The sequence below is a fragment of the Hylobates moloch genome, unplaced genomic scaffold, assembly GCF_009828535.3.
Source record: "Hylobates moloch isolate HMO894 unplaced genomic scaffold, HMol_V3 SCAFFOLD_1, whole genome shotgun sequence".
Lineage (NCBI taxonomy): Eukaryota > Metazoa > Chordata > Mammalia > Primates > Hylobatidae > Hylobates > Hylobates moloch.
Window position 1 is genome coordinate 610,470 of NW_026652276.1, and position 26,391 is coordinate 636,860.

The following is a 26,391-nucleotide window of genomic DNA, read 5'->3' on the forward strand; positions in this document are numbered from 1 at the left end:
AAAAAAAAAAAAAATTATAAAACTGCTAGAAAGGTATTTATACTTGAATTTTGAGGATCCTCTGTACAGAATAAAAATAACATTAGCAATAATGCACCACTACCCTCAATGTACAAAGCAGCAGGAGGACTAATAATAGCCCCAGCACAACAGATAAAATGGAAATCATACCACAACCAACCTCAAGAAGGGGCAATTGCCACAGAGAAGTTACAGGCATGAGAAGACCCTGGAGAACAGGCAGGAGTCTTAAAAGCAGAGAGAAGGGAGAGGTACCCAGATGGAAAAAAAGAAAGAAAGAAAAAAAATCTCGTCAAAGGCACAGATTTTGAGAATAACAAGAAATTCAAAAGGTTGGAATCTAAGACATCCAGTTGGATAAGGGAACAAAAACTGGAGTTACAAAGTGGAGAGTACCATGAATACCAGGCTAGCGACCTGGGGATCTGTATTTCATTCAATAGGCAGCCAGCAGTCAGCAGGAAAATCCCACAATCTGACCTATCAAGCAGGCAGTAGTGTGGGGGATGGGGCTTGGGGGGAGAAAGAACTGGGCTGAAGTTGAAATACGAATGCATTCATTCAATCACTTAAAACCCTAGCACTCAAATGCCCACTACATGGTGGGCATTCTAACAGGAACCAGGCAGGCCACAGTTTTGTTTGGTCTCACCCCAGTACCTGAGCCATTCAGGGAAGAGAGAACAAAAGCAACATGAGCAGAAAATATCCTGACCTCAAACTGTACACTGGATTTGCTTTCTGGTTTTTAAGAATAGAAAGCCTTAACGTGACCTAAAAAGGGCCTTGAATGGTCAGAGATTTGGTCTTAGCGCAATGTCTGCACTAATTCAGAACTCCAGAAAAGGCCCTCCCCTCTACACCCTTTACTCTGTAACTCGACCTTCAGTCTTTTCATAAATCCTTACTCCTAAATGGGGGAACCATCTTATCTCCGGGAGAAACTGAGCAATAAGAAACATGAACTTGCTCACCTGTCCTCATCTCACAGCCCCTTTCCTGGTCTATTATCCATCCATGCTAACCTCATCTTTTGTCCTATGCTGGCCTCATAAAGATGGAGCTTATACTTTGGAGGAGAGAAGAGTTCGGAAACATTTAGTAAGCTATTTAAAAGTGAGGAGAGGAGTCAGAAAGTGATGAGTAAAACATAATTTACACATTTCTCCGTCTGGATGATTTCAAGAATTGTGGGACCATTTAAAGAGACAGGGAAGTTGGAAGGACAGGAGTTCATCAGTGGTCAAAAGAGGACTCCTGTGGGCAAATGTGGTTCACAACAAGAAATAAGATACTTGGAAGGGCAAATCAGAAGCCACAGAAATAATGTGATCAAAATAATATTAAGGAATACTGACCTTCAGGGATCAGGAAGGAAGGTGGTAAAAAACAGCAGATAGAAAAGCAAACACAGTGGCTCAGCAGCCAAGAAAGGGACGTTTCAGGAGCAGAACTGCCAATCACACAAACCCCACAGGTGGGGCCCACATCCGAGAACTGAACTGTTGGCCAAGCCCATGAGAGCAATTGCAGGTGGATGACAGGAAGCCTGAGTGAACAGGATCATGGGGAGGGCAGGTAACAGCTACCAGTAAGTGTCTGACTAAAAGAAAGGCTGGTGAAGGCAAGAGGCTAGTAGAGGCTGGCAGGAGGCAAGAGGTTCTTTTAGATAGGGCAGAATGAACAAACTGGTAGGCATCAAGGAGAAACTGGAGGAAGAGAAGTGATTAAAGAGGCCCAAGAAGGAAAGGATAAAAGCTCGAACTATTTCAATTCATCTCAGATGTTGTAATCAAGCACTAAATGTTCTGGATACAGGATTAGAGATTAGAATTAGAGCATTCTAACCCTGACACCACCCCCATTTCTGCCTCAGAGAAATTTAATGTAGCAGAGTACAAAAGGTAAAGTTCCCTTAAGTGGGAATTGCTAAAGTATTTATTAGCATAAAAACGTCTATGCTTCCAGGGGTTCTTCAAAGGTTCAAATACTTCCTAAAAAACTGGCAGGCACTTGAGACAATTTAGGAAAAGGCTGCCAAACATGACTACATGCTGCTTAAAAACTGCCTTGAAAAAAGGCACCAAGAAAAATGTGAAAAAATGAAAGTCAAACCAGGTGAAATCATCTGCAGCGTGATAGTCAACATCTAAAAATAACAAGTGTATCTGTTAAGTCAATAAAAAAGCAAGAGCCAAGCCCCTGCAACCTGAGAGAATACACCAACCGGCATCAGCACCAGGACAGATACTTACATCGGCAATCAAGGAAAGGCAAATTCAAATGAGATACAATTTCTCCGACGGGAAACACATTACAAAAACTGGCAACATAACCATGACAGTTTTAGGGGGTGGAGAGAAGAGTACACTTTGGAAGTGTAAATTGTTACAAACTTACTTTAGAGCAAATTTAGTCATCCTTCAAAAATTTAAATGTATACTTATTTCCTAAGAATTCGTTTGGCTCACACAATTGTGAAAAGACAGATGTGCACCAATGTTCATTACAACAATTATGCAACAAATCTATTATGTGCCAGACATTATTCGGAACTCTGGGAATACATAAGTGAACAAAGCAGATTCCTGATCTCAGGACCTGAGGTCAGGGGTCAGGAGAAGCCAAAAAATACACTTTATGCGGTGTGGCGGGAGTGCTACCAGCACAGCAGGGGATGCAGATGTGAAATCTTGTGTGCAGCGCTGCGCTCAGTGAGGGAGTTGCCCACACAGATCTCTGAGGGAAGACTGTTCCAGGCAGGGGGTATCACTAGCAAAAGGAGCGAGCAAGGGGCAAAGAAACAGTAAATTTGGTCAAAGAAAAAAAGGGGCCAGAGCAAAACAAAAAGTAAGCCAAATATCCAACAACAGGAAACTGGACAAGTTAGAGTATATTCATACAGTGGAATGCTGTGCATCCAGTAAGAATTAGGATACAGTATATATGAGGATGCTTCCAAATATTTTTAAATAGAAAAATCAAATGGCAGAACAGTATTACTATGTGATTTCATTCTGCAAAACCAAAAACATACGCTATGTTCTAGAAGGATATACACTTAACAGTTGTTCTTTCTGTGGGTAATTACAGATTTTTTTTTTTTTTTTTTCCCTTGAGACGGAGTCTTGCTCTGTCACCCAGGCTGGACTGCAAACAACCTCCGCCTCCTGGGTTGAAGCGATTCTTTTGCTTCAGCCTCCTGAGTAGCTGGGACTACAGGTGCCCGCCACCACGCCCAGCTAATTTTTGTAATTTTTTAGAGACGGAGTTTTCCCATGTTGGCCAGGCTGGTCTCGACCTCCTGACCTCTGGAGACCTGCCTGCCTCAGCTTTCCAAAGTGCTGGGATTACAGGCGTGAGCCACCACACCCAGCCTAGAAAATTCTTTTATTAAAAAACCTTTTTTTTTTTTTTAGAGACAGGGTATTGCTATGTTGCTGAAGTTGGCCTCTAACTTCTGGGCTCAAGTGATCCTCCTGCCTCAACCCCCTGCTGTATCCCCCTACCCTGCCCCAGCAATTGGGATTACATGCACATATCGGTATGTTCAGTTAGCGATTTGTATTTTTATGCACATACCGGTATGTTCAGTTAGGGATTTGTATTTTTATGCACATACCGGTATGTTCAGTTAGGGATTTGTATTTTTAGAGTTTAGCATATATAAACTATTTGGACTTTCTTAAGGAGCATATAATTAGAACAAAGTAAGCAATTTAAAAATATATAGCAGGGAATCAATAAAGAGGCTTTACAGACATACACGGAAGAGGGCACTAAAACTGGGACACCACAGGAGCTGCTGGGGGGTGAGAGACGCTTCGCTGGCTGACAACTGCTATGTTTCCAAACAGAACAGAGAACCAGTCTACTTAAGATACATCCTTGTATGGGTCATTTGCAGTAAAGAATTTAGGTAAAATAACAAACTTCATGGAGAGATCACATTTCTGTATTTGAGTCATTTAACTCCCATGGAATGTACTTGTGTGTAACCAACTGCTACTCACTGAGGACATTTTAAATATAAGGAGAATTTAAAGAATAGAAATTTGATACCTTCATGAAGGCAAAAATTAAACTTTGTTAACTATTAGGTTCTCCTTGAAAACCACCATTAAAATGCAGGAAAAATTCTCCCGCCCTGCCTCCCGACACCTGGGCAGACTGAGCCTGCGAACACACTCCGTTCTTCATCCCCATGCCCCCGAGTCGCACCCAGAGGGAGAGCAGGAGGCCAGCCTCACTCACCCTTTTCTTCAGTCGCTCCCGTTCCTTCAGGGTGAGAGTGTCAGCTTTTGCAATGACAGGCACAATATTCACCTTGTTGTGTATTGCCTTCATAAACGCCACATCTAAGGGCTTAAGTCTAAAATTAATTTTAGAAGTGTCACTTATTTAAAAAAAATACATACAAAACTCTTCTCTCTCAAATTATCTTAATTCTTATATTAAAATACAGTTTGGGTAAAACTTACAAACCCATGTAGTAAAGCATTTCTCCACGGTAAACAATTACTTACCCATGTCCAAAAGGCGAAATAAAGTAAAAGCAACAATGCACCCTATTATCAATGATGTGCCGCCTGTTCAAGCCGCTCTCGTCATGCAGGTACCTCTCAAATTGCTCATCAATATAGGAGATAATTGTCTTAAAACTGAGAGAAACAGAAACATTAACAATAATCATAGGGTATAAAACAGGGGGTCCCTGACTTCAAAGGGAAAACAAGTGCTTCCGCCCAAATATATATAATTTAATAATTCATTTTCAAGATGAGAACAGAAGACTGACTCCTAGATTTGGCAAATGGAAGTTTTTGGAAACTATGCCAAGCATAACTGCCCCTAAGTGCTGAGAGTCAAAAGCCTGAATGGAATAGGTTATGATGCACCTGAGAGAGGGCCAGTGTAGACAGGGCTGCCAATTCTGTTTTTTTTTGGGACTGAGTCTTGCGCTGTTGCCCAGGTTGGAGTGCAGTGGCGTGATCTCGGCTCACTGCAACCTCCGCTTCCAGGGTTCAAGCATTCTCCTGCTTCAGCCTCCCGAGTAGCTGGGATTATAGGCACACGCCACCACACCCAGCTTATTTTTGTGTTTTTAGTAGAGACAGGGTTTCACCATGTTGGCCAGGCTGGTCTCGAACTCCTGACCTTGTGATCAGCCCACCTCAGCCTCCCAAAGTGCTGGGATTACAGGCGTGAGCCACCACACCCGGCCAGGGCTGCCAATTCTTTTCAGGAACGTGACTGTGAAGAGGGGCAGAGGAACAGGGTGGTAGAAAACATGGGTCAAAAACAGGTTTATCTGAGCTGGGAAACAGCATTTATCTGAGCTGGGAAACAGCATTTATCTGAGCTGGGAAACAGTACAGCACTTTCACATGTAAGAAGGGAGAAATTCCTCAATGTAGGAGAAAGACAACAGAACCTTCCCCTTTTCATCTAGTGGTGGAAAGCTGATGCTTTATGTTGACAGGATTAGAACCAGGAGGGAGTTTGTACAACAAAAGCGGCATTCTTTGCACAGTACAGGTGACAGACTGCTCTATCTTCTACTTCTTCATTTCCTTATTTGTGAAGATGATGCCAATGAGTGGTCATTTAGACACTGTGACTCAACCCACTCTCTAACAGGTGTTACTTCCTTCCACACAGAAAGGAGGTACTACAGTATCTTGTTCACCAGGCACGGCTCAAATCCAGGCGTTTCACTTATACTAGCAGTCTATGGATGACTGGCTTTGCGATCTCAAATCGCAGTACAGTACCAGAAAAAAATTACTCTCCATAAAATTCCTTATTTAAAAAATCAACATTTAACACGCTTTAAATTGTCTAGCTGTTTTATTATATACAGCAATCCCAAACTTAATAATCACTCATTAACACTACCTATAAATTTAAGTACATTAAATAAACAAATGCAGATCCCTGGGCACAGGGGTGCATACCAATCTCTGCAGTTGATAGCATCACCATAGCCAGGGGTATCTACCACTGTCAGGCGTAGCTTGACCCCTCGCTCTTCAATTTCAACAGTTGAAGCCTCAATCTGGACGGTTCTTTCAATTTTTTCTAGAAAAGAAACAAACTTAATAGGGAATATAAGCAGCATGCGAAGAGGAAAGCTCACGTTAATAACACTCTTACAACAAGTGACTTCAGAGTCTACTACCTCTCTGCATTGGTAGGTTCTCCAAAGACACCATGGGGATTATGCAAAAATGATCCCAGAGAAGTCAGAATGGGGAAGGTTAAAGCTAAGATTATTGTGCTACTGCGGAAGGTTAAAAACACAAATATTAAAAATTATAATTTCTGTTCCTGGGAAAAAAAGCAATTTACGAATTCATTTAAAAACGGAATTCAAAAATATTCTGAAAGGGCTACATATTCTTGTAGCAGCCCAAGTCCTAGGCTCTCACTATGTGTGCCTAATCCATTCAACAGTCATTTGTGGATGCTGGTGTCCTGTGCTGGAACTTCCTGACAGTAGATGAATTAGAACATCTATCCTAGTAATCTTCTAGTTACACAGCATTTTTGATGTAAAACATTCTCACTTAATCCTTCCATCAAATATTTAATATAGGCAGAAACTACTTATTACATTTTACAGACAAAATAAACTCAGAGAGGATGGATCCATGGATACATGTCAAAGAAAGTCTACAATCCAAATCCAAGGACCTCGGTGCAGCACACCTACCCCATTAAAAGTGTTCTCCTTGTGTTCAAAGCTGAACAAGAACAAACAAAACACAGAGCTAAGACATAAAATATTAATTAGGCAGTCTTCAGTATCTTTCATGTAGAATTACACTTACAGTAACATAGCAATGTTTTTACCTGCTGCTCCAGGTATGACTCTTTCTGGGTAGAGATCAGTTAGGAATAGGCTGTTTATGAGAGTTGATTTTCCTAGACCTGATTCACCTTTAAATAAAAAGAAAAACCTTGTCATGACCTTATCCATATGACACCACTGAATCGGTTAAGTGTTTACACAAGGCCTGGTACCGGGCTAAGTACCTCACAAACATCATTCTGTGTTTAGTACCTACAGTACTACTACGTTTGCAGTATGATCTTTGAGGGTACTCAAAGAAACTCTAATTTGCCCAAGGTCAGAGTACTATCCAGAGCAGGGCCAAGATCTGAATCCAGGTCTATGAAACTACAGAACTTGAACATCGCATGATTAGAAACACAACTGTTCACAAATGTGAGGAATGTACTTTAGAGGTTGGTTTTTATTTTTGACAAATAGAATGCAAAGCAGGTTTTCAATTATCAGTTCTGCTAGTCACTAAACTCACCACATTTTCAGAAAACTGAATATATCTATCCTATAGTGTCAACAACACTTGTGCTTCCCGAGCTGCAGAAATGGGTGAGCAGGACAGGGCCTGTGGTCCGGTGGGCTCACCCGCACACCCTCACTCTGCAACCTCCCCTTCTGCCACCTTGTCTTCTTCCTGCTTTAAACCCATCCCCGTTTCCCAGCACTGGCAACTGCCATATGTCAGGCAACTTTCCCGCTCACTTTGTTGAGTTCACATGACTAATTCAGGTGACACATATCCATGTAAGCTTTCAGTGAGGTGAGAATCTCCCAACTACTGTGACTACATATTCTGAATATTTGAAATTTAACTTCAAAAAAGATGCAAAATACCAAAAATTAAATTTTACATTTGAAGGAAGCACAAATTCCACTGCTTCATTGTAGGTTATCACCTAAGTCTTAATTTTGCATGGAGAAGTGCTTCTGATCTTGGTACTACTGGTGCTGGACTGTCCCCCGGGTACCCTAAACCACCCTCTGTTAAGTTCTGCAAAGCATGAGGAAGGAGTACACATCTCTTTTGAAAAATTATTATTTCTGCCTGGGCACAGTGGCTCACACCTATAATCCCAGCACCTTAGGAGACCAAGGCTGGAGGATCACTTGAGGCTAAGAATTCAAGACCCCGCCTGGGCAAAATAGTGAGATCCCCATCTCCCAAAAAATCAAAACAAAGTAAAAAAACCCCAAAACCTTAGCCAGGTGTCATGGCCTGTACCTAGAGTACCAGCTACTTGGGAGGCTAGGGCAGAAGGACTGCTTAAGCCCAGGAGTTAGAGATTCCAGCAGGCTATGATCATGCCACTGCACTTCAGCCTGGGTGACAGAGTGAGACCCTGTCCCTTACAGAATAAAACAGTTCTGGAAAAATCAAGAACAAATAAGTGAATTTGAAATGTGCAGACCCACGCCCAAGCGCGGTGGCCCACGCCTGTAATCCCAGCACTTTGGGAGGCTGAGGCGGGCGGATCATGAGGTCAGGAGATCAAGACCATTCTGGCTAACATGGTGAAACCCTGCCCCTACTAAAAATACAAAAAATTAGCCGGGTGTGGTGGCGGGCGCCTATAGTCCCAGCTACTTGGGAGGCTGAGGCAGGAGAATGGCGTGAACCCGGGAGGCGGAGCTTGCAGTGAGCCGAAATCACACCACTGCACTCCAGTGTGGGCGACTGAGAGAGACTCCATCTCAGAAAACAAAACAAAACAAAAAAAGAAATGTGCAGACATACAAAATTAGGACTGCATTTTAAGTGAACTGCAATTTTCACACATGAAAAGAATAATGTGTTGAACATGCCTAAATATGAGTGTAAAAATTTGACTAAATGCCTATTATCCCATTAAGTCATCCTTTTAATAAACTGTGGTGCAATGCCCCTTTACATTTTTGCTCCTTTACCTATTTCTTTAGAAGTCTGACACAATTTTAAAAACTATGCCTTTCCTCTTCAATAGTCTCTCATTTACTAATTAGGTGTGTTAGGGTTTTCCTGATATACCCATTTTTCTTGAGCTATTAATACTACAATTTAAAAGTTGAGGATTCTTGTGGCTTTCTAGTTCTACTTTTCACTACTCACCCTCAACCCCCTACCTGTTTTCTTTTAAATCCACTTTATTGAGGCACAATGTACAAATACTAAAATACACCCATTTAAACTGTACAGTTTTGACAAAAGTAGACACTCAGATAACCAAATTCCACTCAAGATAAAGATTATTTTCATAACCCTAGAGTTGCTTTGTGTAACTGTGAAGTCTACCCTCTCCAGTCCCCACTGCAGGCAAACACCAATCTACTTTGTCACTATGTATCAGCTTTGCTTATTCTAAAACTTTAAAATGGCATCATACAACATGGCCTATTTTGTGTTTGGCTGCTTTTGCTCAACAAAGCTCTGAGACTGATGCATGTCGTTGCATCTATGAGTAGTCCGTTTCTTTGTAGTGCTTGGCAATATTCCATTGTATGGCTACACCACAATTTGTTAAACCCACTCTCTAGATACCTCTGCTGTCCCCAGTTTGGGGCTATTTTGAGAAAAGCAGCTATGAATATTCATATACAAATCTTTACCGACATGTTTTCATTTCTTGTGGGTAAACACATACAAGCGGTTTTGCTGGGTCTTAACTGTTAAGGAAGTTACCAAGCTGGCTTCCATACTGGTTGTGGCATTTTCACATGCTCACTAATAAGAGTTCCAGTTGTTTCACATCCTTGCTGACACCTGGAGTGCCTGCCTTAGTGGCTGTGTAGTGGCATCTCGTGGTTTCAATGCATATTCCCCTGACCACCAAAGATGAGGACATCTTTATGTGGGTTTACCGGCTATTTGTTTTATCTTCCTGTGAAATGTCTATTCAGATCTTTTGCTCCCTCTTTGTAAGTGGGTCACTTGTCTTACTGACCTGTACAATATTTTTATATATTCTGGACACATATCCTTTGTCAGATATGGTACTATGAATACTTTCTGAGTTCTTCACATTTTATTTTCCTATTGATGTCTTTTCAAGAAGGCAAACTTTTAATAATGCACAATTGTTTTTATAATTTCTATTCTTCATGTCCTAAGAAATCTGCTTACTACAAAGTCATAAAAATTTTTTTGCCCATTTTCTTGTAGAATTTTTGTAGCTTTACATTTAAATCTATAATTTCAGGTTAATTGTGATATACAGCGTGAAGCAGGAGTTGAAGTTCATTTTTTCACACATAATCATCTAGTTGTTACAGACTGTAAAAAGACTAACCTTGCCCCCATTGAATCAACTTGGCTTTTTTCTCAAAAAACAAAACAAAAAAAACAACTGAACTTATTATATTGATGGGTCTACTTCTTGGCTGCTGCTCTGTTCAGTAGATTTGTGTATCTACCCTTACCACACTGTCTTGATTACTGCTGTTAAGTCTTGAAATCAGAGACTGTAATCCTCCAACTCTGCTCTTTTTCTAAACTGTTTTTGTCTGTTCTAGGCCCTCTACATTTACATTTAAACTTCAAAATCAGCTTGTTAATTTTTATTTCTGAAAGTTGGGGCTGGACGCTGTGGCTCATGCCAGTAGTAATCCTTGTACTTTGGGAGGCTGAGAAGGGTGGATCACTTCAGGCTAGGAGTTTAACACCAGCCTGGCCAATATGACAAAATGCCATTTCTACTAAAAATACAAAAATTAGATGGGCATGGTGGCGCATGCCTGTAGTCCCAGCTACTTGGGGAGGCTGAGAAACGAGAATCACTTAAACCTGGGAGGTGGAGGTTGCCAAAATCATACCACTGCACTCCAGCCTGGATGACAGAGCAAGACTGTCTCATAAAAAATATGGGACAATTTGGGGGAGAAAGGGCATAATAGTTCCAATCCACAAATTGGGCAGATCTTACAACTTTAGATTTTAATTTCTCTCAGCACTGTTTTGTAGTTTTCAGTGTACAGGTCTTGCACGTTTTGTTAAATTTATCTCTGAACAATATTTTTTGTGACTGTTAAGTGGTACTGTCTTAAAATTATTAATACTCTCGTTTGCGATTTTCTTTTTTTTGAGACGGAGTCTCGCTCCGCTCCGTCATGCAGGCTGGAGTGCAATGGCATAACCTCAGCTCACTGAAACCTCCCCCTCCCGGATTCAAGCGATTCTCCCGCCTCAGCCTCCAGCATAGCTGAAATTACAGGCACCCACCATCATGGCCAGCTAATTTCAGTACTTTACAAAAGTACTAAAGAGATGAAGTTTTACCATGTTGGGGGGGCTGGTCTTAAACTCCTGACCTCAGGTGATCTGCCAGCCTCGGACTCCCAAAGTGCTGGGATTACAGGTGTGAGCCACCGCACTCAGCCTAATTTCTTATCTTCAATGGGTCCTGAATGTTTACAAATTCGTTTTTCAGCTAACATCATCTTCCTCCTTGATAACTACACTGAATGACAATGACTCTGAATGTTGCATCATGTATTCCTGAGATAAACTCCATTTGTTTAGTCGGTCCTAATTTGAAAATGAGAATTTGTTCCAATGGGATTGATATATTAAGGAACAATAGCAGCGTAATACAAATTTCGTATTTGCTTATTATATATGATCTCATCGGTGAGAAACTAGGTGAATACAGAAAACTGTGTTTAATTCTGCATCCAACAGAATCAAACCACTTGGGGATATTCCCAACACACACCCCTAAATATCTATCAGCTATCTTTCTTCACTGCCGGTTATGAGCCACACCCATTTACACCTAGTGTTACGACTTTCCAACTTTAGAAAATCCTCCTTCCACAGCTACACAAAAGCGCACAAGTTGCAACCCTCCTGATGTCCACTTGCACAAACCAACCTCAGGGCTTCTATGGTGCAGTAATTATTTTTAACCATTTGCATGTGGACTGGTATAATTCTTATGTTCCTATCTTTTTCCCATTGTGTCGCTGATGAAGATTCTGAGTATTGTGTCCCTATTTTCTCCGTAAGCCCTGTGGTGTTTATTCATCATGCTGTATGGCATGGTGATTTTTTTAGAAACACACGGTTTGCATCATAGCAGAACTCAGTGCATTATCTTTTTATTTACATATATTGCTGGACTTGGCAAGATTTAATTAAGATGTCCTCGTCTAGCTCGTGTATATGTAAAAAGTAAAGTAGAGGCTCCTCTTTAAAGACTTTCCTCCCTGTCTAATTAGGAATAAATACTAACTTCTCTTAGAAGTAAAATTTATTCAAAGACTTGTGCTAACATTCTGAAACATCTGCTAGCCGTAGTGAGGAAATCAATGTACTTTATGTTCTTAGCTCCCACAATTCAGCCTAAACATTTGCCCTGGCATGCTTATGCTGGTCCAAGCAAGCATTAGGTCATAGCCTGTTGCTCTTCCTTATTTGAAGGTGATTTTACCTTTCTCAACATTCCTCCTTCCTTCGTTCTCCTCTGCCTTTGCCTCTTTTAAAAAGTTCTAAGTTGCCAGCCAATCAGGACAAATACAGAACGTGAGCTCCCATTCCAGCCAATGGAAACCGGACACAGCAGTAAGGTAGACGCATCAGGTTATAAATGACCCAGGTTATAAATGATCCTCTTTGTTTGGTGTACTCTCTTGACAGAACTGCTGGCGAGTGTACCCTTTCTGTAGAAAGTAAAAATGGCCTTGCTGAGGAAACTCAATTTATGTTCAAGTGCTATTTCTTTATGGCACCGAGGAACAAGCATTTCTAACATATATTAGTCTGTAGTTTTCTTGTCATTTGTAATAGGATAATGCTGGCTTAATAAAATAGGCTGGTAGGTGTTTCCTACTCATCTATTTCGTGAAGAAGTCGGTGTAAGATTTATATTAATCCTAGCACTTTGGGAGGCCGAGGCAGGCGGATCACGAAGTCAGGAGATCGAGACCATCATGGCTAACACGGTGAAACCCCGTCTCTACTAAAAATACAAAAACAAAATTAGCCGGGTGCGGTGGCGGGCGCCTGTAATCTTAGCTACTTGGGAGGCTGAGGCAGAAGAATGGCGTGAACCCAGGAGGTGGAGCTTGCAGTGAGCCGAGATCCCGCCACTGCACTCCAGCCTGGGTGACAGAGCGAGGCTCCATCTCAAAAAAAAAAAAGATTTACATTACTTCTACTCCCCGCCACATACACCTTTTCTCATCTTTAAATCTCTACCTTTCTTTTTTTGTGTGAGATGGAGTTTCGCTCTTGTTGCCCAGGCTGGAGTGCAATGGCGCGATCTCAGCTCACCGCAACCTCCACCTCCCGGGTTTAAGTGATTCTCCTGCCTCAGCCTCCCAAGCAACTAGGATTACAGGCCTGCGCCACCACGCCCGGCTAATTTTGTATTTTTACTAGAGACGGGGTTTCTCCATGTTGGTCAGGCTGGTCTCGAACTTCCCACCTCTGGTGATCCATCCGCCTAGCCTCCTAAAGTGCTGGGATTACAGGCATGAGCCACCGTGTTTTGAGATGGGAGTTTCTCTCGTTGCCCTGGCTGGAGTGCAGTGACAGGATCTCGGCTCACTGCAACCTCCACCCCCTAGGTTTAAGTGATTCTCCAGCCTCAGCCTCCCGAGTAGCTGGGATTACAGGCATGTGACAACACGCCCAGCTAATTATTTTTTTTTTAGTAAAGGCAGGATTTCTCCATGTTGGTCACGCTGGTCTCGAACTCCCAACCTCAGGTGATCTGCCCACCTCAGCCTCCCAAGATGCTGTGATTACAGGCATAAGCCACCGTGCCCAGCCAATTTCTACTTAATTTTATTTTTTGAGACGGAGTCTTGCTCTGTCGCCAGACTGAAGTGCTGTGGCACAATCTCGGCTCACTGCAACCTCTGCCTCCCTGGTTCAAGTGATATTCCTGGCCTCAGCCTCCCAAGTAGCTGGGTCACAGGCACACATCACCACGCCCAGATTTTTGTATTTTTAGTAGAGATGGGGTTTTGCCATGTTGGCCAGGCTGGTCTCAAACTCCTGACCTCAAGTGATCCTCCTGCTTTTGCCTCCCAGAATGCTGGAATTACAGGCATGAGCCATCACGTCCGACCAGTTACATTATTCCTAATGACAATTCAGTGGTCACTCCTCTTATCTTCAATCCCCTGTATGTAATAAATTTCTTTATTCTGGCTACCTTTTTTTTTCTTTTCTTGAGACAGGGTCTCACTCTGCCACCCAGGCTGGAGCGCAGTGGCACAATCACAGCTCACCACAGGCTTGACGTCTCAGGCTGAAGTGATCCTCCTACCTCAGCCTCTCAAGTAGCTGTGACTACAGGCATCCCCTACCAAGGATGGCTAATTTTTATATCTTTTGTACAGACAGGGTTTCACCATGTTGCTCTTGAACTGGTCTTGAACTCCTGGGCTGAAGTGATCCACCCATCTTGGCCTCCCAAAATGCTAGGATTACAGGCATGAGCCACCACACCAGGCCTGTTCTGGCTACTTTTAAAGACCTTTCTGTTTATCTATGATCTATTGCTTATTACATGCTTTGGTGTGCTTTTCTCTATTATTTCTTCTGCTTGTTGTTTCATCAGTAGTTTCTGGTAGCGTGTTATGATGCGTCCTGGTGTAGTTTTCTTTATATTTATTTTGCCTGGTATTGCCACGCTTCTTGGATCTGTGCATTTACAACTTTGCTGAAAATTGGACAATTCCCAGGCATTATTTTTTCATGATTTTTTTTTTTGCTTTCCTGTCTTCTCTGTAAATATAATCCATATATTAGACTGCTTACAGTGTACCAAAGGACATTGAGGACACATTCAATTTCTTTTTTTTTCCAGCTTTTCCCTTACTGTGCTTCTACTGCCCTTTTTCTCCTGCAGTGTATAATGTGCTGTCAGGCTTATCATGAAAATTTCTTATTTCAGTTGTATTTTAATCTTTAGAAGTTCCACTTGGTTCTCTGTTGTATCTTTCCTTTATCTTATTACACTCATGCTTTCCTTTAAGTAATAGAGTTCTTCTTTGCCAATTCTATCATTTCTGGATCTGTTTCTATTGCCTGCTTTTTTTCCTGATTATGTACAGTTTTTGTTTCTTTGATGCCACACAATTTTCTGTTAGACATTAGATATTGTGAATGTTACACTGTAAACGCCTGGATTTTTTTTTTTTTTGAGACAAGGTTTCATTCTGTCACCCAGGCTTGAGGCTTGAGTGCAGTGGCATGATCTCAGCTTACTGCAGCCTCAACCTCCTGGGCTCAGGTGAGAGGAACTACAGGTACATGCCACCATGCCTGGCTAGTTTTCATATTTTCTGTAGAGACAGGGTTTCACCATGTTGCCCAGCCTGATCTTCAACTCCTGCCTGCCTCGGCCTCCCGAGGTGCTAAGATTACAGGTGTGAACCACCATGCCTGGCCTGGGGGATATTTCTGAAATGGGTCACTTACACAGCCATTGGCAGGCCTTGGTTCCTTACTTGGTGGGCTTCCCTGTAAGGCTACTTGAGTGTTCTCTTGACATGACAGCTGGCTTCCTCCAGAGTGAGTAATTTGAGAAGAGGCAAGGTGGGGGGCCACAATGCCTTTTATGACCTAGTCTTAGAAAATGACACACTTTCATCTCCACAATGTTCTGCTGGCTACACAGGTAAAACCCTATTCAATGCAGGAAAGGACAAGAAAGTTGTGAATACCAGGAGATAAGAATCACTGGGGGCCATTCTGGAGCCTAGCTGACACAATGAGTAAACTTTCACTACATATAAATAAGGAAGTGACAGAAAAATAATTTTGCTCCTGAGAAAAATTTTCTAATGAATATACATATATTTGTTCAAATTCTCAAGTTATTTGACTCTGCCAAATTTTCCTCTTACTTTATAGGTCACGTTATCATACTCCAGAGATTGGAAAGGGGAGATATTTATTAAGTTGGAGACTATAGATTAATTTCTTACCGACCACCATCAGTGTGAACTCAAAACCTTTTTTCACTGATTTTCGGTGAACTTGATTGGGGAGATTTGCAAATCCAACATAGCCAGGTGTTTCTGGATTTATAAACTGAGTTGGCTGTTGCTAAATAAGATTAAAAAACAAACAAACAAACACCTCAGTAGTTGCTTTTAAGATATAGTCAGTTAGATGTGAAACAAACATAGGTTATCAGTTTTCACAAATTTTTTAAAAAGTATAGATAAACACTTCCAGAAAGTCCTACTTCTATCAGAAAACCAGTAGTATTCAACTAGGAGCATTAAAAAAAGAAAAACTTATCTAGTATAACTCCTTAGTTATATGCTGACTGAAAATTAACATTTTGTTAATCAGTATTCTGTTTAGGAATTTAACAATACATAGAAGATACATGCTTAATACACCTTAATGCAATTTCAAATTTCGACTTGAGAGACTATGGAGTTCCAGGAAAATCAGTCAAGCTTACAAAGTACTGCTACAGCTGACAGTACTTTGAATGAATGGTTTCATTCAAAAAACTTGGCTAAAGAATAGCTTCTCCCAGGTATTAGGTGCAATGTATTTCTGAAAAGTATCCAGGAAAAAGGCATCTCTCTTGCTGTGCTTCTAGCTCTATAGAACAGAGTTTCACCGAGGGTGAGGCAGGCAAATTAGGGGTAGGATGTTGAGTATCTAGTGTCAAAGACCAAGAAAGAAAAGACAGAATGAGAAGATCATAGCTGACTACACTAAAGCATCAACATTCCTTGATAGAAGGGTATCTGATGAAGAGAGAGGACAGAGATATGAGAAGACAAGAATAGCAGAAGTAACCACAATCTAGACAGTGGCATACTGAAAATGAGAAGAAATTAAAAAAATCAATTTATTAATTGAAAAAGGCAAAACATAAAATAGTATTTCCTTTAGGATTACATTTTGTAAACGTATAGTCAAATGCACACACAGGTGAAAAAGAATATATGTAACATATTAACAGTGGTTATTTCTGAGTGAAATAATGACTTTTTTTTTTTTTTTTTTTTTTGCTTATCTGTGTTCCACGCTAACACTGCTATAAAATGCAAACACTGGTATGATGATCTTGCATTGCATAGTAATGAACACCCACAGGATTCAAAGATAAAAAAACCAGAGAAATAACAATCTTGCAACGTTAACCACAAGTTCTGCTTTTCTCAGAATATGTTCTTTAGAACTAATTTATCTCTGAAATAACTTGCAAGGGCTGATTTAAACCAATTTATCAAGTCTAAGAGCCCCATCAATTTCATCATAATAAATTATTAGAATTCTAAATTATCTGGTCTGCTGGGAATGAACTAAGGGGGCTAAAAGGACTGTTACTGATGTGTGTAGAGAAAAGAAAGTAGAAGCCTGAAAAAAGAGAAAGCTCCAAGCTTTTAAGATGACAATTAGGCCAGGCACGGTGGCTCACGCCTGTAATCCCAACACTTCAGGAGGCCAAAGTGGGCAGATCACGACCATCCTGGCCAACACGGTGAAACCTTGAATTTACTAAAATACAAAAAATTTGCCAGTGTGGTGGCATGCGTCTGCGGTCCCAGCTACTCCGGAGGCTGAGCCAGGGGAATCGCTTGAACGTGAGAAACAGAAGTTGCAGTGAGCTGACATTATGCCACTGCACTCCAGCCTGGTGACAGAGCAAGAAGACTCCCGCCTCAAAAAAAAAAAAAAAAAAAAAAACAACTAAATTAGAACTCTTTGTCTTAATGAATCAAATGTATCAGTTGTATTAAAAATAATGAATCGTATAAATCCTGACTGTCAACAATCTGAAAACATAAAGCAATTTCTCCTTATGCTGTAGATACATGAAGTATGATCTTACCTTAGACATCTTTTGTGAAGCTTCGTCTGTTAAAAAAAAAAACACACAGACACACATAAACGCACGTACATAGTATGTATGTATACGCACGTATATTTAACAGCGTGAACTGACCTGAAAAAGACTTAAACATACATAGGCAATGTAAAAAGAAAATACAATTTCAGGACCTTCCAAATTTATTAGGCCAAAGGGAAAAGTTAAGCACTGACAGCTGGCTCATGTAATATTACTACTTTTATTCTTTCTGACTTTTGTGTTTAGATGTATACATTAACCAGACTCCCTATCCTTTATTCAAACCTAGACTAAATGACTGGGAGATGAGAGATCCTTATGACTGTTACTTCTTTACAAAAGGAAGTTAAACAAATCCCTTGAAGTGTAATCAATAGTAGCCAACCAAATTTGTATCTTTAAATGAGCCTTAGTTCAGAAAATGTTGTAATTCTGTTTGGCACCTCCATTTTGCCTATATAAACAATCCTCATTTTTCCCCACCATGGGAGCACTAATCACCATTCCTTGGTGTAGCTCGGCTTACACTTTGTACTTAAATGAATTCTTTTAGCTGAATCAGGAGCCTTTTGATTATTTTAGGTGACAGCATCTCAATTACTTCAAACATTTCCCTAGGAATAAGACAAGCATCTATCATTACAAAGGTAAATTCGATTAAAAAAATTAGGCCAGGCGTGATGCTCATGCCTGTAATTCCAGCACTTTGGGAGGCCGAGGTAGGCGGACCACTTGAGGTCAGGAGTTCAAGACCAGCCTGGCCAACATGGTGAAACTCCATCTCTACTAAAAATACAGATGCAGCCAGGCGTGGCAGTGCGTGCCTTTGATCCCAGCTACTCAGAAGGCTGAGACAGGAGAATCGCTTGAACCTGGGAGGCGGAGGTTGCAGTGAGCGGAGATCATGCCACTGCACTCCAACCTGGGCGACAGAGTGAGACGCCATTTAAAAAAAAAAAAAAATTAGATGGTGGCTGGGTGCAGTGGCTCATACCTGTAATCCCAGCAGTCTGGGAAGCAGAGGCAGGACTGCTTGAAGCCAAAAATTCAACACCAATCTGGGCAACATAGCAAAACCCTATCTCTACAAAAAATTTAAAAATTTAAAAAATTTTTAAGTTGATAAAAGCAACTGTATATATACATGTACGCACATATTCCGTATTTTCAACAATATTCAAATTTTTTTTCAGTACTAATTATATGTTAGACACTAGGGACACAAATGGGATACACACAGATACATACTTCTCTGACCTCTGGAATTATGTCATTTCCTCTCTCTCTCTGAAATCTTTCAAGGGGTAAGGGACATCATTACATAGAGCACTGTAACCTGAACATGTCTGCCACCCACTGGAGTTTCCTAGAGCTACCTGAGAACTAGATTTTGACACGGGGGTACAGGGAACAATGTGAACTACATTTATGAGGAAAGGAAATAGCACTGAAGACATCTGAGTGTTAGAAAAATGTGACAATAGTTTTAAAGATATGTGGAATTTTTTTCTTTTTTGAGACGGAGTATCGCATTGTCTCTCAGGCTAGAGTACAGTGGGTGACAGCTCACTGCAACCTCCGCCTTCTGGGTTCACGCTCTTCTCCTGCCTCAGCCTCCCGAGTAGCTGGGACTACAGGCGCCCGCCACCATGGCTGGCTAATTTTTTTAAAATTTTTAGTAGAGATGGGGTTTCACCGTGTTAGCCAGGATGGTCTCGATCTCCTGACCTTGTGATCCGCCTGCCTCAGCCTCCCAAAGTGCTGGGATTACAGGCGTGAGCCACCGTGTCCGGCCAGGGATATGTGGAATTTTTATACAAATTTTAGAAACCCTGAAGCTTTGGAAAGCATGGAGTCTGTTGGCTAACCTTCAGTAACAACCCCAAGAAAGATGACTGCTGTCAAATTTTGTTCCCTTTGGAGCTTAGAAACTTATTAAAAAGCTTCTCTTACTTTGCCTCTCGATTCCCCTCCTCCAAATCTTAACTTCCTGAATACTGTGTACTCTGTTTCCCTTTTGACTGGAAATGTTCCCAGCTACCTTGGAAGAAATGAGATCCCTGCATCCCCAATGTTATTTGGCTTGGTTAACCAAGGGATAGTAGCAGTAAGATTCAAGAGCCTTTAACTTCAGCAAAACCTAAGAATTGAGTGGCCGGGCGCGGTGGCTCACGCTTGTAATCCCAGCACTTTAGGAGGCCGAGGCGGGCGGATCACGAGGTCAGCAGATCGAGACCACGGTGAAACCCCGTCTCTACTAAAAATACAAAAAAATTAGCTGGGCGTGGTGGCGGGCGCCTGTAGTCCCAGCTACTCAGGAGGCTGAGGCAGGAGAATGGCGTGAACCCGGGAGGCGGAGCTTGCAGTGAGCCAAGATTGCACCACTGCACTCCAGCCTGGGCGACAGAGCAAGACTCCGTCTCAAAAAAAAAAAAAAAGAATTGAGAGCAAGTGTGAGTGTGGAGGAGTAGAACTTCGTAAAGGGAAAGAGAAGGGTCAGATGTAATATAGACAGTTTTGGCAGAAGGAGTTGGCATCTTGTTTTCAAATAATATAGAAGTAAGTAACTGATTATGAAAGTAAAAAAAGGGCCGGGCACGGTGGCTCACGCTTGTAATCCCAGCACTTTGGGAGGCCGAGGCGGGCGGATCATGAGGTCAGGAGATCGAGACCACGGTGAAACCCCGTCTCTACTAAAAATACAAAAAATTAGCCGGGCGTGGTGGCGGGCGCCTGTAGTCCCAGCTACTCGGAGAGGCTGAGGCAGGAGAATGGCGTGAACCCGGGAGGCGGAGCTTGCAGTGAGCCGAGATTGCGCCACTGCACTCCATCCAGCCTGGGCGACAGAGCGAGACTCCATCTCAAAAAAAAAAAAAAAAAGTAAAAAAAAAAGGTAATCATTAAAGAAAATAACAATGAGAACTTCCAAATTAAGAGAAAAATACGGAGGAAACAGCAACTTCATCAAACCAGCAAAAATATGGAAAAGGAACAAGAAGAAACAAAATAAGAAGTAATCCTAAATCAAGACAATGGGGACAAAATTCAAGAATATCAGTCATCAGTATAAATGTGAAATAACCAAATTCTCTGCTAAAGGAGAAGACAGATTGACCTAAAAAGCCAAAAACAAAAAACAAAAAACAAAAAACAAAAAAACAAAAAAAAAACCGTCCAGCTATAAGGTATATGCTTAAAGCAAAAGAAACAAAGAGAAGCTGAAAATAAAGGGACAAGGTAAACAATAGCAGGCTAGTGCAAACACAGAGGAGAGACAACACTATCAGCCAAGGTGGGAATTAAAGTAAAAATAAGCAGAATAACAGGGATAACAAGTTATAATGATAAACAATTTATAGGGAAGATGTAATATTCATAAGCCTGTATATTCAAATAATCACTGTAGATAAACACATAAAGCAAGCACTAGGAAAAATACAAAGTTAACTTAAAAAAAAATACAGTTCAAGTGAGAAACTTTAATAGAGTTCTCTGAGAACTGGACAGATTCAGTAAACACAGTATGTGTAAGGACAGAGAAGAATTGAGTAACACAACAAATAAATCTGATTTAGCAGACATAGAAAAACTTGAATCAATACCTTAAGAAATGTTTGAAGTCATGTATCTACCATAAAAAAAGCCTAAGCAAAATTTGAAAAACATTTTTACAGTCAATGTTCTCAAATAATGATCTGCATAAATTGGGTGGAAAAAGATGAAAAGTAACTCCCAGTAATTTGTTACATTACTGGATATCCCCGGGATCAAGGAGGGTAACAAAAGCAAAGCCACAAGCAATCTCTAGAAAGCAATGGAAGGAAGATAAAAGCAAAACTTATGAGATAAAACAGGAAATCAATAAAGAGAAAAAATGAATTATTGGGGGGGAAAAGAAGGGTAAACAAATCCAAAAGCTGGTTTTCTTTTTGTTTTTTGAGACAGAGTTTTGCTCGTCGCCCAGGCTGGAGTGCACTGGCGCGATCTCAGCTCACTACAACTTCTGCCTCCTGGATTCATGCAATTCTCCCGCCTCAGCCTCCGGAATAGCTGGGATTATAGGTGCCCACCACCACGCCCAGCTAATTTTAGTATTTTTAGTAGAGATGGGGGTCTCACCACGTTGGCCGGGTGAAACTTCCTGACCTCAGGTGATCTACCCACCCTGGTTTCCCAAAGTGCTAGGATTACAGGCGTGAGCCACCGTGCCCGGCCTCAAAAGCTGGTTTTCTAAAACAAATTCCTCACAAGCCCAATTCAGGAAAAAACAGCAAATATAGAAAAGTAGCTAAAATAATGACAGAGGAGACTACATGTAGCAAAATGGCCCCAAATCTGAAAATGTAGAAAAAATGGGCACTGTGAATCACCAATACAGAACCAAAAACTGGAAAATCTGACTAAAACAAGTATCACTAAGCAGCTGATTAAAGACATACCAATGAAAATGACCAAGACTTGACGTTAGAGTTGAACTCCATCTAACCTTGGACAAGACCAAAGTCATTTAACTATTCCAAGCCTCTACAGAGAAAAGGGAAAACAATTTGTTTTATGAAGACAGCACAGTTTTAATAACAAACCCAGATGGAGACGTAAGAAAGGAACAAAGGAATGAATGAACACCATAGATCAATCTCACTCACAAATATAAATGCAAAAATCCTGAATAAAATATTTGCTGGCAATTACATTCCAGGAATGTATCAAAAGCATCTATCAATATTAATTCAACAACACAATACAGGGAAAAAAAATCATGCATTAATAGATGCTGATGGGGCCTATAAAATTCAGCAACCAATCGTAATGAAAACACTAAGTAAGAAAACTGCTGGCGGAGTGTGGTGGCTCACGCTTGTAATACCAGCGCTTTGGGAAGCTGAGGCAGGAGGAGCGCTTGAGCTCAGGAGTTCAAGACCAGTCTGGGCAACATGGTGAAACACTGTCTGTACAAAAAATACAAAAAAATTAGCTGGGTGTGGTGGCGGGCACCTGTAGTCCCAGCTAAGTGGGAGACTGAGGTGGGAGGATCCCTTGAGCCCAGGAGGTGAAGGTTGTAGTGAGCGGAGATGGTGCTGCAGCACTCCAGCCTGGGTGACAGAGTGAGACTGTCTCAAAAAAAAGAAAAAAAGGAAAACTGCTTAAATCTAATTCAGGATATTTCTGAAAACCAAAGGTAAATGCTATTCTCTAAACAACAGAAGATTAAATCTATTTAAATTACAACCGATAATTAGGCAGGAATGCCCTTCCATAATTATTTTTAAGCACTTACATGAAAACTTTTACATGAAGACCTACACAAAAAGCAAACAAAACCCCCATGTGCCGTCCATTATCCAGCTTCAACAATTAGCAACTCAAGGTCAATAATGTTTCATCTATTTTCCACAATCATCAATGCCACTTCCTGGATGATTATGAAGCAAATACGAGATATAATATTTCATTTATATTCCACTACACATATCTAAAAGTAAGGGCTCCTAAAAATGACAAACCATTACCCATAGCTAGTTCTTTAATGCAATCAAATATCCAATCAGTATTCATATTCTCCATTCTCTCATTTTTTTCATGTGAGTCAAGATCCAAGTAAGATCTAAATATTGCAAATTTCACCACGATTATTTAATACTACCTTGGTGAGTTTACTGATATAATGAAACAAGAAAATCAAAACAAAACACTTTTTTGCTGATTGGACTGAATACACAGAAAATACAAATACTCAGCTGAGTGCGGTAGCTCATGCCTGTAATCCCAGCACTTTGGGAGGCCAAGGCGGGCATATCACGAGGTCAAGAGATCGAGACCATCCTGGCCAACATGGTGAAACCCCGTCTCTATCAAAAATACAAAAATTAGCCAGGTCTGGTGGCGCGTGCCTGTAGTCCCAGCTACCCGGGAGGCTGAGGCAGAATCGCTTGAATCTGGGAGGCGGAGGTTGCAGTGAGCTGAGATTGCACCCCTGCACTCCAGCCTGGCAACAGAGCAAGACTTTGACTCAAAAAAAAAAAAAACAAAAACACACAAAACAGAAAATACAAATACTCTGGTTAAGAAAATTCTAGAATAAGATAATTTAGTAAAGTAGCTGAATATAAGATCTCAAGTCAGTCAAGTACCAGCAATGAACATCAAGGAATAGAAATGGGGGCACATCATTTACAACAGAATTTTTAAAAATCCAAACAAGTAGGGACCAAACTAGAAAACAGGTCCTACATAAATCATTTTTATTTCCCCCAAATTAGTATATTATTTAGTCCATTTCTAACTGGAATCCCTAATGGTGTGGCTTTTTTCTTAAAGGATTGGATAAAATGAGCTTCAAGTTCACATGGAAAGATTAAATGCCAATGCTGAGGATAGAAAAGAGCAAGCACTTACCTTATCACCTATTACATGTATCTGATTTCAAACCCACACAGTGCAACACAGAAATACCATAGAGCACCTCTCCCTCACCTCCACAGAACCCCTCAGCCTCACTGAACCCTGTGCACACATACGGGAAAACGGAGAAACTATATGTCTTAAACTGACATTTCAACTTTACTTTGACTTTACCAAGTTTCTCCCGCCATCTTTTTTCCTGTTTTTTTTTTTTCTGAAACATAACTTGGATCCACAATGTTTTCTCTCATAATTTATTAACTAATGTGAAATGGAAGGTGAAAGACGAATAATGAACCTTTGAAGCACATAGTTTTCAGTGAGAAAGCCTTGATCCAGCAACATAAAACTGCCAAGCACTGTGATTAACTTAAACACTCGTGCAAATTGGATCAAAAATGTAGTCAAATGAAAATTTTTATTCCTTCAGATCGTGTTTATTCCACATGCCAGAAGTTGTTTGAAGTTCTTTAATCTTGACCCATAGCTTATTTCTTCCAGAGAATACTCCCAATACATATAAAAAACCGATTTTCACAAAACAAAAGATACAAGATGAACAACATCCTGCGATGTAGAACCCGGAAGGTCCATGATCTTATTCAAAGCATCTGGATTCTTTGGATTTGGGGAAGGTCCACGTTCAGTATAAGCAGGTAACACTCCTAACAGGGACTGAGGCAGGGATAAGTGGCATGTATGACCACTAACAGAATAGACTATACAAATGGCCTTGCCTCAACTCTGCTGCCAAATGAGTTTTGGTGTCCCCTTTAATCCAGACCAAAAAAAAAAAAAAAAATACCCACAACTTCTTCTTTTACAGCAGTTTCTGTATGCTGGTATTGGGGATAAAAAGGGGCCCTGAATTACATTTATGAACGATAGAGGGAAACCCTGGCCCCTTTCCCTAGGTCACCTTCCTAGTTTAAGAGCCAGTCAGAATGTAAATCTAATTAAAACGCTCTTGTTTTTTATTCCGGGCTGTGGCACTGGTGAGAGAGATCAAAGTGGAAGTTGGGGAAAAAAAATCAGGACAACCTTTACAGCTAATGACATCAATGCCAAGATTAGACATAACAGTACACGTCACGAGTTAGGATGCTGGGTGGTGCAAAGAATCCACTAACGGGAGCTATCAAAAATCACTGAAAACAATGAAACTCAAATCAGAAGTATCAAGAATCAGCTTTCATGATCCCTACACCATCATGTTTTTCTTTATGACGGCAAAACTATTTTGACACATTAAATATATCGGCAGGCACTGTGATTTAAGTCATTCAAAAAGTATTTGAGAACCTGCTAGGTGCTAGACACCAACCGAGGCAATGAGTATGGGTGACAAGATGTGCCCGGCCCCTCACAGTACCAATAGTCCAGTGGACAAATACCATCTGGAACGTCAGGCAAACACCTAAGCCTGTCTGGAGGAAATCTAATTTGGGTGGAATCCCACAAGCAGGGACTAGGTAAGGAGAAAGCAGTTAAGGTGGGAGGTAACCAGATTTAAGAGTTCGGGCAATGGCCAAAGGTGCAGAAGTTTGAACTACAAGAAGTTCAGTGCAGTTGGTTCATGTGTTTGCGTGGAGAGAGGACAAGGTCTGGTGGCACTGACAAGAATTAGACCGAAAAGGTAAAAAAAAAAGCAAGCCAGGTCTTGTCTGGGCCAGTAGACCAGGTCACACTTGCGACTTCACTGAGACCACGGAAGCCACAGGTTTGCTTCTCATCCTCGGGCCAACTCGGCGGCCTCCAACCCTATACCCTAACCCCCGCTGCCTGTCCGGGCCTCGCTGGTGCAGACCTTCGTCGCCCCTCCTCGCCGAAGGTATCCGCAGACAGGGCCCAGTCGCTGTCCCCCGCTTATCCGCCGCATCCAGCCGATGGGCTTGGAGGTTTGGGGGCTGGCCAGTCCTCCACGCCTCCGGGAGGAAATGGCACCGTTAGAAAGACAAGATGGCCACACAAGCTCTAAGTGTTTGTCGGGCCAAAGCCTGTATCCTCCCTCCAAGCACCAAACCTCCCGACCTCGACGGCACTCGACGCCCCGAGGCCCAGCACCGACGACCGTGCAGCGGAATTCCCGCAGGGTCAACAAGGGGTCACCGGAATCCCCACTCCCGCGCCCGGCCCTGCCCGTGTCGGAGCCACTGTCGCCAGCACTATGACCGCCCGGGACAGGGGAGCCCACGACAGGGCCCGAAGAGCCTGGGCTCGGCCGCCCCTCCCCCACACCGCCCCGCCGGCACCCCAGAGCCAGCCGACCACGGCCCGAGGGTATGGGACGAGCGGGACGTCCCCCGCAGCTCC

General features: G+C 41.7%; 1 protein-coding gene across 3 annotated transcripts in view; it reads right to left on the minus strand.

The window, feature by feature from the left end:
* Positions 1-26,391, minus strand: part of SEPTIN2 (septin 2) — a 38,493-nt gene that overhangs the window by 11,364 nt on the left and 738 nt on the right. For 2 of the 3 annotated variants that reach the window (XM_032761368.2, XM_032761357.2), the window contains exons 2-7: positions 17,659-17,684; positions 15,785-15,905; positions 6,877-6,963; positions 5,979-6,102; positions 4,548-4,682; positions 4,276-4,393 (exon numbers count right to left, since the gene is read on the minus strand). In XM_032761368.2, coding sequence (XP_032617259.1) covers positions 4,276-4,393; positions 4,548-4,682; positions 5,979-6,102; positions 6,877-6,963; positions 15,785-15,905; positions 17,659-17,667 — 594 coding nt within the window. In that variant the 5' untranslated portion in view covers positions 17,668-17,684. Of the gene's footprint in view, positions 1-4,275; positions 4,394-4,547; positions 4,683-5,978; positions 6,103-6,876; positions 6,964-15,784; positions 15,906-17,658; positions 17,685-25,885; positions 25,905-26,391 lie in introns of those variants that run through there. The other variant, XM_058436483.1, reaches the window with a different exon arrangement.